At 39.0% G+C, this 13,209-nt stretch overlaps 1 protein-coding gene across 2 annotated transcripts in view; it reads left to right on the top strand.

Moving 5' to 3' along the window:
* The window catches only part of LOC149564397 (ARM repeat superfamily protein), a 73,562-nt gene that overhangs the window by 34,477 nt on the left and 25,876 nt on the right, over window positions 1–13,209 (top strand). For both annotated transcript variants that reach the window (XM_089827452.1, XM_089827451.1), the window contains exon 5: window positions 1,925–2,051. In XM_089827452.1, coding sequence (XP_089683578.1) covers window positions 1,925–2,051 — 127 coding nt within the window. The remainder of the gene's footprint in view (window positions 1–1,924; window positions 2,052–13,209) is intronic.

Raw genomic sequence — 13,209 nt, 5'->3', positions numbered from 1 at the left:
CGGAAACCTAAAAAACCGCTTAAATTGAATTAAAAATACATTTTTTTGCAAAATTGAATGAGAAGATGCATGTAATGATTCAATTAAAGAGAACACAAACGAAACAAGCAGAGTTTAGATGTATATAAATGCATAGTGGGTACAAAATTGTAGTTTCATGCGGAATGCTGATGGCAGGAAGCAAAATAGTAAATAGTTTCTGTCAAACTATAAGTAAATAAATACATCAATACAATCACATCTTCCTCTTCCTAGCTTTACTAGCAGAAAAGAGAGGGGGTCTAGGCCTCGAAGAGAGGCACCGCATTGGGAGTGGGTGTGACTGTGAAAGAGATTTGTCTTCTAAAGCTTGTTGGAATCCTCTTCAAATCCACTCAAATCTGCCTTCAATAGCTTGCAATCACTTAAGAATGCCTTGGAACTCTTCTTCTCCACTCCTCAAGCCTTTAAATGCTGAAAATGAAATTGGTAAACAAACAAATACCTCTTTTTGCCTTTAATGCTGCAGTTTGTCACGCGGCTGAGTTGCAAGTAAAAGCTCGTCAGTTAATCTGCTGGGAAACCAAAAAAAGGGCGAGTTTTTGAGAAGTGCCGAGTCTCGATGTTTTCTGAGGTTTACCATGCTAGAAAATTGGCGATTAGTTGCTACACGGCGATTACTCGGCAATTATGCCAACTATGCTTTTCCTTATGATATGTGTATGGGAATCTGCACTTGCACCTAGGGAAACAAATAATCTCATACCGGGACCAGCAACTTAGGTTTAAAACATATAGATGAAACTTATGTTAGCAGTTGACTCATTAAATATTCTAAAAGTATCCATTGTTTCTTTGAATGCATTCATAGAGTCTATTTTTCTTCTGTATTTTGAGATGCATAGTCTTCTATGCAATAGGTGCTATAACAAGGATTAAATTATTGTAAGTTTTGAACAAAATCAAGGTTCCGAAGCCCTAATTGGAATCGGCATCAACATTTAAACTTTCCTCTTCTTGTCACCTAACAGAACAAAAGTTAGACAATCAATTTTTTGGCTGTGGTTTTAGTTACTTATGCATCCATGTATGAGTACATAATAGTAACAGGGATTGTTACTAGTATTTCACATATGGTATATACTATATATATATGTGTATATCTATATATTATTGTACTTCTACCCGTCCCCACATTGGGACTAGCAACTTAGATGATTTATGATCTCATGGACTGCAATCATAGGGATGTGCTCTAGAAGCCTTGAAGATTTAAGCAAATACGTTGAGAGGAGCAAAGCCAAATTTAGTAGCCCTTATCGACATCCTTCTTGCATGTGGTAGAATGTTGTCATAAGTGCAGAAAGTGGCAAAATTATGAGGTTTTCTTAATTCTTCTCATCTATTATCTTAGTTTAAAAAAAAATCTAATAGTCCATTTTCACTTTTCTTTTTGTATTCCCATATTTAGCTTTCTAGAGAGGACGAAGACAAGAGGCAGATATAGAAGAACACATAAACTAGAACTAGGAATAAGGCAAGTAGAAGGGCTATATTTAATAACCTATTTCCTCTCAATGTGACAGAATATATGTTTGATTCCCCCTAACTCACATTGGTTATTCATGTACATTAACAATATCTCATCATTCTTCCTGTTCCCCTCTTGCTTTGTTCATATTTGTATATGTTGTTTGATTCCTTCTCAAATTGGTGCGATTTCAACAGCTTTTAAAATGGTTGCTAAATTGTCACATATTTAAATGATGAGCTTACATTTAATATTTCATATTGATGTTTCAATTTTTTTTTATCTTATGGTATAAAAGTTACATGTTATTAGTGAAGAAATGGAATCATAACAAGATTTAATGGCTATGAATTTTTGTTATGTTGGAAACTTGGAATTTTCATTGACCCTTGCTCTGTGATATTTGTTTTCCAGGTAGCCTATGTATTAGGACAATTACAAGATAAAGTTGCTTCTACTGCACTCACAGAAATCTTGAAAGATCTTAATGAGCATCCCATGGTTCGGCACGAAGCTGCTGAAGCACTTGGTTCCATAGCCGGTTTGTTATTTCATATCAATACCCTGGTTCTGGTTTCTTTTAGTTTTATGTGTTATCTGGTCCAAAGAAATGATCAAATGTCCCTCCAATGACCCATAGTTTCTAAATATAGCATATTTTCTTTAAACACATTAAAGCAAGAGAATAGTTGTATTTTTAATCCCATCTAAATGAACAGTGTCCCATTTTGGATAAAAGATACCAATAAAAGGATCTTCCTGGCCAATGATAAGGTAATGCTGTCTTGTATATCTTCTTTGGAAAATGGCCAATTTTCACATGGACACAGTTTAACATTGTTGTAATAACCCTACTATTTTTATACTTGGATATCAAGAATTCTTTTGGTACTTATGTGAGGTCACAAGTGGAGATCTCATTCCCAATTATCAAAGTGCAGTTTTGAACATATATATCATGAAAGTTGTGTACTTTTTGTAAACTCTGCTAAGATACAGGTAAATGTTTTGATTGAGAATGACACAAAATGTAGCCAGCTGAAGATACTTAGTTTTACTTTTTGAATTTAAGAAGAAAAGCTATCTGCTCATTGGCATGATTTATTGTAGATGAAAACAAAGAACTGCTGGATAATATGAAAGCATTTGTGACAATTTTTTGGTCATGAGTTATAACTGACATGGGACTAAAAGGTCTGTCGAAGGTTTCATCTACCATGACCAATGACTGGTCTCAATCAGGAAAACATTGAAAGTATCATCTCTGACATGAAATTAAGTCATTAATAAATTACATAGTTGAAGACAGTATAACTCAGGTTTATTATTTTTTGATGCTTTTTTTAACTTGTTTTCTATGGTTAGATTTTTATCCAACTTACACTACAAAATGAAAAATGTTAGAAAGCAAGGAACTTCCTTGAATTCATTTCCCAAATTGGATGCCATCATTTTTTGTACCATTTCATTTTTTTAGAGTTCATGGTTATACACATTTGCAAACTTTTTAAAAAGCTTTTATTCTATTAATATACAATATATATACATAATATATTTTAATATGACTACTTAGATACGTACAGATTCACGGTGAGAAAAGTAAAACTGTAGAACAAAAATATATAGTAGGAGAAATCATAAAACATAAATTTCAGTTGTCAAAAACTTGAGTAATCCTTTAATGGAAACTTGTGAAGGTGTAATCAAATATCAACAGTTGGTGTCATGTTCCCACAATGCCTGGTTATCAACCCTAGTTGTATCACGAAGAAACCATTGTCTCATGGTACATCGCTTTATTACGAAGTAATTGGTAAAATACTTGCTTGTTATTAACAGAGACTGAGAGGTCCATATATACAAAAGAATAAAGCGATGTTTCTTTAGGAAACAATCATAAAGAATAGAAATATTCTATTCTAGCTAAAAAAGCTAACAGATAACTACAACTAACTAAATTTTTGAAACATTCTAATATTTACAATAGATTACAAATAGATTACCATTAAGTAATAATAGACACTTATCTATTATCGTAATATGCTTAAATTGGTGAAATGGAGTTGAAAAAATTAAAATGACCTTTTTGACATTCATATATATAAGCACTGAGTTTTTGGGCAATTTTGTTGAAAATAACGTGATTTCCTCAGTCAGTTTGGCCTAGAATTGCCACTAGTTTTTGGTTTGGTGTAGCACTTCTTTTTCCTGCAAGTAACTTGCTAGATTTTCAGATGCGTGAGTACTTTATGCCTTTTTCATCCACGACCTATATAGTTACACATATAAATAAGAGACTTTTCCAAATTGTAATAAGCTGGGATATATAATTAATATTTTCTTTTTATGTTTATTGGAGGTTACTCCCTCAAAGTGGTTTGCTATTTTATTGAATTTTGGATTTATTTCTAAGAAGCGTTATAATCTATATCCTGCTTTCTCATTCTAATTTGATGGTAACTTGTTCTCAAATCAATAATCAAAAAGTAACAAGCACCATACAACTCATCAATCCTAGGAATAGGATACTTGTTTTTTATTGTCTTCTTGTTCAAAGCCCTATAATTGATGCACAATCTCATTGTGCCATCTTTCTCCACCAACACTACTGTTGAAGCAAAAGGGCTCTTGCTGGGTCTGATGCACCCATTTGTTTACTGCATAGATTAATTAACAAATGCACACAGACAATGAATACGAATAGCAAACAGCAGAACGTTTATTATTCGCATATGCCAACAGTACATTATGCTTCTATGGTAAGATCTGATGATAAGATGATTACAATGCTTCCCAAAGGGGTTATAAATACTTTTCGAAGAACTTTCCTGAAGGTATCCGTCGGCTAGATACATTATGTCCGCTACAAAATATTTACCCGTCGGCTACATAACAAGAACTTTTCCGAAGGGACCCGTCGGTTGATACACAATTTCCTTTCTGAAGGGACTCGTCAGCTGATACACAATTTCCTTTCCGAAGGGACCCATCGGCCGATACACAATTTCTACCGACGACATCATCCCCCCCAAAAAGAAAAGTCGTCTCTTGACGACTATTACAAAATCTTTGAGACAAATCAACAACCAAAATACATTGACTGACTAACTGGTCTTCAACACTGTCACCTTAGCCAATCTGACATTTGACCCTGATAGCCACCTGTGCCGCTTTCTGCCTTCCAATTCCGAGTACACTGAACCAAGTGTCACTGTATTGCGTCCAATTGGATGATCAGCTCCTCCCGAGCTCTCTACGCATCCACCAAGACAGCCTCACGGCCCACACCTACTCTCAGTGCCTCTGATACACAAACACTCCATGCCTGCCACAGCTCCAAGTCTTCGCAACTAGTCAGACTCCCACGACTGGGAGTCTAGGGGGCAACGCCCTCGGCGGGGTCGAGGGGCAGTGTTCCCGTGGGGTCTTGGGGCAGCGCCTTGGGTGCGCTCCTTGTCGTAGTACAGGGTGGGGTCGCCGCTAAGACCAAATTAGCACTTCGCAACCCACACAGAAATGCACGGAACACACCATTTCTGTCATTATTTGCCGATTCTGCACTCTTTCTGGCAACCACGGATGTGTCCCCTTCCCTTTGGCATCATCTGTCACTCATTTTGAACAACTTGATTCTGTCGTCGTTTTTTTTTTAAATTTTAGAAAACCTCCTGTCACCCTTCTGTGATGAAATCCGTACGGCTTCAATCTTGACACTGTCTGCTGATTGCATATGGATGCCTCCTTGGAGCTGCCACGCACACGAGTTTTGATGAAACAATTCTGAACGCGTCTTCACTATTTCAATCTTCTGGAAAAGCCGTACTGCAATATCCCACCAAGTCTTCAAAATCCGTACGATGGAAAATAATAAAGTTTGGCTCCAAATTCCGTATGTTAACCTGGAGTATTGCCAAATTCGAAGTTTACAAAATGTATGCTCGCAAACTCCATAAATCCGTACGGTAAAAAAGTCCATACATTCTCAGTCTATTGAAATCCGTACGGTGGTTCCAATTACAACACTCAGCTCTTAAAAACCGTACACTACTTTTAAAAACCGTACAACACTTAAAAACCGTACATCTAAAAAAAAGTGCACCAATCTTCAATTATGGAAACCGTACCACTTTTTCCTGAAAACCGTACGACACTCCTTTTCCCTGGAAACTGTATAGTACATATGGAAGCCGTACGGTATTCTTCCCTTCACTATGAAATCCATACGGTACTTTTTTTTCAAATATTGAAACCCGTACACCAAAAAGAAAACCGTACACTGCAAGAAAAAGCCGTACTTCTCATACTTTATAATATGCAAAAGCCGTACTTCCTCCAAAACTGTACGGTGACCAGTTAAGAATCCGTACGGTAAGTAGTGAAATCCGCACAGTGAAAAAGTCCGTACATTTTGAGGCTATGAAAATCCGTATGGTGGTCTCAGTGTTACAATATGCAACTCTTAAAAAATCGTACAATGCAAAAAAACACGTACTACAGTAAAACCGTACACCAACCCTTCAATTATGAAAATCGCACATTGTCTACAAAATCGTACTTCAAATTTGAAACCCCTACATTGTCTTAAAAACCGTACTACAAATATTAAATTGTCTGGAAAACCGTACATCATCCTTCAGATATGAAAAATCGTACGGTACTTCCTTTTCCCTTCAGATATGAAACTATACGGTACCGTACGATACCTTTTTTTTTTAAAAAAAAGAAAGAATAGCAAAGTCAGTTTACCCTTCGACCGTCGGTTTGCAATGACGAAGGGGTCTCTCGAAGGCCATTTTGTGATGCAGAAGTCTTCCGGCCGTGGTATATCTTCAGCTTCGAGCCATTCACCGCCTGAGGCACTTCCTGTCCATCCAAAGTCCATAATTTATTGCTCCATTGTCCCCTACTTCCCGGATCTGATACGGCTCGACCCACTTAACTTTGAACTTGCCTGGTTTGATCTCATTCCACTGTCCGAGTTGAAACTTGCTACGCCTGTTCAGTGTCATCTCCATATTGCCCAGTTTGTTCCCGAAGTTCGCTACCATGGACTCCGTCAGTTGCCCCTTCTGTCCGTCAATAACACATTCACTTTGTACTGTTGCAACTTTTATTAAACCCTTCCGCTTTGTTGCCTGTGCAGACCGTATCGTGTGTCTTCCTTGCTGCTGGTACCTTTCTACTATTTGTGTGGTTCGACGTAATACTTTCTTCCTGCGCAGTCATAAAGTAGAATCTTTCCTTCTTTTGGGTTCGTACTGTATGTTCTGTCCTTCAGCTTCAGTCATATCCGCGTTTCCTTCTTCGGCTTCTCTATGTTGCTTCGAACATTCATTTCCTCCTTCGGCTTCTCCATGTTCCTTCAGACATTCATTTCCTTCGTCGGCTTCTCTGTGTTCCTTCGGACATTCATTTCCTCCTTCGGCTTCTCTGTGTTCCTTCGGACATTCATTTCCTTCTTCTTTCTTACCTTCGTCGATCTTTAGCATATTACAACTTGGGAAGAGCTCGTAATCCTCTATCTGCCAGTGGTAAAGACCATTTACTGAATCCAGATCGTCATCTCTTTCCAATCATAGGACTCCCTCCTGATCTGGTTCCATATTCTGCCTCCTTTCATCCTCTTCTTCAGAATCTGACAATAGAGCTTCTTCTCCAACCATTTGAGTGTGTAGATCGATGACATACCTCCGCCCTTTGCTTTCAAGTGATAAAGTATTTTTCTTCCAATCGTGCTTTGCCTTTGCTTGTATCAGCCACCCCCGGCCCAGAATGGCATCATATCCTCTCCGCTTTAGTGGGATCACGACGAAATCCAACAAGAATGGCTGTGTTCCAATCATCATTGGTTGTGCTGTCAGGACTCCCAATGGCTTGATTCCATGTTGATTGGCCGTTAGCAGCTGGAAGGTAGGTGGCCATAATGTTGGCCGTCCCAACTTTTTCCAAGTATCCTCTAGTAGCACATTGACACCGGATCCTCCGTCGACGATCGTGTCCGTTAGCACAGTCCCGAGAATGCCCATTTCAACAACCGCCGGATAGCGTCCAGATGAAAAAGCTAACAACATCGGATCTTCTGCACTTGTACCCCCTTGTTTCTCGTTGTCTTGCTCTACGGGTTGCTTAGCACTCGAAACTATATTTGTGAGGGCCGTACAGAGTTGAGGCATAGTTAGCAACAGATCATTTATCTTGACGGGTATCTCAGCTTGCAATATTTTCCGTACAATGTTCTGTTCTGCACAGTTCCGGACTGAGGTACTTGGCGGGTCCTTCAGGTGTGCCGTTTCTGCCTGTGTTGCTTTCTGGATCTCTGCCCTTGCTTCCTCTAGTCTCTTCTTTTCTTCCTCTGGGTCAAGGTATAGCTTCGCCTGCTTCCGAGTGATTGCCAGAACTTCTTCCTCGTCTGTCCCCACGGTAATCAAGTTTACTCCAGACTTCGGGCACTTAGTATCATCATGATCGCCAGGTCCACACCATCGGCATAGCAACTTCGGTTTGTTCGTCGTTGTTCATTCTCGGGTGAAGTGACCCCACAGATTGCATGCGCAGAATTGAACAATTGGCCGACCATTCGCATCGTACTGAATTCGACTCCTTCCTCCATTGTTGTTGTTGCCAGCATTGTTGTTATTGTTGTTGTTTTGACCGCGCCGGTTGTTCTTGTATCCACTCGATGTGGCTCCTTCCGTACTAGTATTCCCGTTCCCTCCTGACAGGGATGCCTCCTGTGACAGGATCACTTGCTGCAGTGTCCTGGTTTTTAAATTGAAATGGCATTCCTTTACCGAGTGTCCCAAGATCTGGCAGATTTCACAAAATTGATCTTTCGGGCAGGATCCCTTCGTATGGCCTTCTTTCTTACACTCCGTGCACCATAGGTCATTGCCCTTAGTCTCCTTGTTTATGTTTTTGAATTCTTTCATCATCCGCATCATATCCTTTTGGAGGGCACGGACCTTCCTGTTGCTTCCCTCGTCATCGCTGCTATCCTCTTCTGAAGATGCATCGTCATCTGAATTGGACGAGCTGTTTTTCTTCTTCTTCTTTGTCTTCTGGTCACTTTCGAGGTTCATTGCCCGATTGTATGCTTCATCGTATGTTGATGGTGGTACGATCTTCATCTTTTTCCGCAGCTTAGGGTGAAGGCCTTCAATGAACCATCTTTTTTGGAGTCCATCTGCCGGCTTATTCTCCATTTTACTGATTAAGTCCTTCAATCTCCTGGCGAAGACCCGTACTGTTTCATTCTTCTTTTGCTTGGTATTGAATATCTCTGCTACAATTTCATTATCATCACGCAAAAGTTGAAATTCTGCAATGAACTCCTTCTTAATGTTATCCCAACTATTTAATTTTTGTGGATCAGCATCAGTAAACCAATCAATCGCAACACCCCGTAGGGTAGCGGGAAATTGTTAGATCCATTTGTTTGTGTCTGTTATGCCATTTGCCCTCCAGATCGTTTCACATGTTTTACAATGTCGAATGGGATCAGCTGCTTCATCACCATCAAATTTAGGCAATTTTTCCTTCGGACCTGCCATTATCACTGTATGTTGAGGGTTTTGTTGTGTACCTGTGTTGTTTTGCACTCCCGCACTGTTTTGAGCACCCGCGCTATTCTGAGCTCCCGCGCTGTTTTGAACACCCTTGCTGTTCTGCACACCCGCACTGTTTTCTGCTTCCGCACTGTTTCCAATACCCGCGCTGTTTTCTGCTTCCGTGCTGTTTGGTGAAGAAGAGGGTTTGTCAACTGAAGCCGTTCGTTCCGGAAGTATATCTCGGACGAAGAGGTCACTCCATGCTCGTGCTCCGTCGGCACTCCGAGCCGTGCGAGTCGATCTCCTTCCGTCAGGATTCTCTCCCGTGGCGTATGTAGGTTCAGAAACTCCTCCCTCGCTTCTTCCACCAACTCAAGCCGTTGTCGAGTCTCCTTCAACAATCCTTCCGCGCTCTTGTTTCCGTCGGCAATTTTTTGAAATCTCCTTCGACGCTCTGTCTGCTGAACAAGAATTAAATTTTCCTGCGCAACACGTATGTCATCTTTTTCTTTCAGCTTATTCTTATCTTTGTTCAACTGATTCAGCATTTAATTCATTTCCGCCTGCCTGCATACTAGGTCCATCGGGCAACGGCGCCAAATGTTTACCGCATAGATTAATTAACAAACGCACACAGACAATGAATACGAACAGCAAACAGCAGAACGTTTATTATTCGCATATGCCAACAGTACATTATGCTTCGATGGTAAGATTTGATGATAAGATGATTACAATGCTTCTCGAAGGGGTTATAAATGCTTTTCGAAGAACTTTCTCGAAGGTATCCGTCGGCCAGATACATTATGTCCGCTACAAACTATTTACCCGTCGGCTACATAACAAGAACTTTTCCGAAGGGACCCGTCGGCTGATACACAATTTCCTTTCCGAAGGGTTCCGTCGGCTGATACACAATTTCCTTTTCGAAGGGACCCATCGGCCGATACACAATGTCTACCGACGACACCCTCTCCACTAACTCTTTAATGGCTTTCTCAATCTCATCCTTATGCTTCTTTGGATGCTTGTATGGTGTAGTGATTACTTATCTGACACCCTTGTCGAGCTCTATGTCATGCTCAATTCCCCTCTCAAGTGAACTTCACGTGCTTTATTCTAGAACCCTTTTCTATGCTTTGCTAGCAACTTCTATGCCGAGATGAAAAGTGTTCTTTTGCCAATCTGCAATTGTGGGCATTGTGACACTCTCATATCCACTCCCCCTGATTATGTCTAATTAGCTGCTCCATTTTTTTGGACACAACTCTGGAATCTAAATCTTGTAATCCTTTGAGCCTCATCTTACTTCCATTTGATCTAAATTCCATTTCCATCTTTAGTAGATTAAAAGTGAACTCCACAAGTGATTGCATCAAATGCATCCCTACAACCACTTCAGTATCTCCTATGCCCACCACATAAAATTCATCCTTCAACTCACAATTTCCTAGTTGTATGCTCGAATTGGAAATCTTATGAGTGCAAATGAGCTTATACCATCAGCTAACAACATCACTCTTAAACCCTCATGTTCTTCTGCTGTTTGAAGTCCTCTCCTACCCAAAAGCTCTCATCAATTAAGATATAGAATCTGTATCAAGGGGAGATTATTCATTGCCCTTGTCGAACATCTTTAACCTTAAATGTTACTGCTTTTTGGAAGTTAGAGAGTCAGGCAGTGGTACCACCACTTCCTTGTTCCTCTTCACTTCTCAAGTCTTTATCGAATTGCTGATCTGATTTTTTTGATGTCAATTCCTCAGCTAAAAAGTGTTAGAATTGTTTTGCCTTTCATAATTTCTTCCTTCTAAGCTCATTCAATTGCTCACTATTCAACCTGTCATTGACTGATTTAATTCTCTATGCTAATGCCTTTTGTCTTTATTCCTTTTTGTGTGAGAATTCCCAGGACTGAATTTTTTCCCTAGAAGTAGAGGTCTCTCTGTCTCTAGCCCTTTTAATGGTTTCTTGTAATGTAGGTGGATTAAGTGCCCTGATTCAACCTTTTAAGGGATCTAAATGACAATCCATAAAATGAACCATGAGCCTCTTCTCTGAAACATCTGTGACCAACATCGAAATCCTTTGAAAATAGGAAATAACGCCGATTGAACCCCATTGTTTCTGCTGAGTTAATTGCTTAAAGCGCAACTTTGGGTCCTTCTCATCAAACCTGTCAATAAGCCTTTCTAGTTTCTACAAACTCAACTATGTAACCCGGGGACATGTCCCTGACCAAAAAGGCCAAGTTTCGGAAATGGGGAATAATATATCGCTGCATACAACTGTCACTGTCTATAATAATAATAATATATATTTCTGTGTATAAGTCTGTAGATTGTTATGCTTTTATGCTTCTGGAAGACATTGCTTGAATGGTATTGTGCCATTATTTCTTTGTACTAACTTTTGACAGTGAATGATGTCTGCAAATAGTTTATATGCCATCCCTTATATGGAAGATAGCAGACCCTTGCACGTTGGCTCCTGTAACATTAGATGCACATCTTTGTATTATATGCGATAACTTATGATATTTAAATATCATCACTTGATCTTACTCCATGCCGTTAAATAATTCCTGACTTGTCCACAATTGCTTTTGTGACTGGGTCAGTTACTGTTAGTTTCACAGATTTTTTAATATTGTGTGATGTAAAATATCGATGATGCACTGCAACCATTGAATATTATCATGATTTGCAATATGATAATCTGCTTGTTTATGGTTTTGTTTTCAGCATTGAATGTACTCACTGAGATGTATGCTGTTCCATCTGTAGGATTCATTATGTATTATACTATTGTGAATCTGACTTATCACAAGAAATTTACCGTCTATTGCTATCACAGGAACATAATAGGCATCCTCTTTGCTTTGCATGTTTTGGTATGCTGTTTATATATTTTTGTGACTTGCGTGACTTGATGTGGACTCTGTTTCCATCGTGTCCAAACTCTTTGTTAACCTCTGGTCACGTATATCCTTTCTATTTGCTTCAAATACATTTGATGGCTGTTCTTTCACAGCGATCATTAAACTTATCTTATAAAGACCAACTCAGGTTGTTGATGTGTCCATGCACGTTGGACTTATCTTTGAATCTTTATTGCTGTTGTTGACATAAACTTTGTTGCTCACTTGTCTTCATGTTCACCATGCGTAATGACTTCCTCAACCTCCAGTCATAAACATTTTCTTAAATAAAATTGATTTACAATGTATACCACTGATGTAGAGGACTGTCCATGTTGTCAGGGTCTTCAAAATTCTTATTGCTGCGTATGATACTTACCAATATACAATGTTCAAAGTGTGTAACATATAGCACTGTCATCCTCTGTTTAACAGCTGTGTCAACATACTTGCTATTGTCTTCATTATATGATATATGTCAACATCACTTTGCATATGTTATATGTTATATGTCAACCATATCCAGTAAACGTATCATTGTCACCAATCATTACTTTGTTGGCTTCTGTCAAATACTATCATGGACTCATACAGTCACTGTATCCTTTTATTATTTTTTACATACTATTGCTTGCTCTGTAAATCTGAAACTTGTTTACACTTAATAGCTTTGGTTTCTTTCATACCTTTGACATTGATGACGCATGCTAACACTAGTAGTTTTGTATATGCTTATGAAATCGTCTGACATCAATGACAATTCTTCCATCATCATCAATCACTTTGATAGCATTATAGCAACAATTTGATCAAGTCACTCCCTTAGCTAACCTACTCTAATCTAATCTCCCAATCGAATGAATCTAATATCTATACCCTTACAAATGAGAAGGCCTTGGCCTTTTATAGTTGTTCAATTACAATGAAGGGCCAAGATCAATTCATGATCAAGAGCCAAGATTAATCCCCTCAAACCCTAATTCGGGTTACCATTATATAAATCAATTATATAAAGGCACTACTCTGTGGGCCAGTAAGAAAATTATAACACCTTTGATAGTCAATGAGAAAAATATACACTTGGTGTAATTTGATTGAATGTGCTTGTAACTAGAATCTCCCAATCGTAGAAGGCAACTAGGTGCCACCTCATCATCCTCATCCTATCGACTTGATCAATCCTTCAATGTGGGAAAATATCTCTTGATAGTCAACATTATCAAGCCTTTAGT

Source organism: Cupressus sempervirens, chromosome 4, assembly GCF_028749045.1.
Source record: "Cupressus sempervirens isolate cs-2001-9-10 chromosome 4, ASM2874904v1, whole genome shotgun sequence".
Taxonomy (NCBI): domain Eukaryota; kingdom Viridiplantae; phylum Streptophyta; class Pinopsida; order Cupressales; family Cupressaceae; genus Cupressus; species Cupressus sempervirens.
Note: the sequence above shows the minus strand (reverse complement) of the source record. Positions and strands in the feature narration are given on the sequence as shown.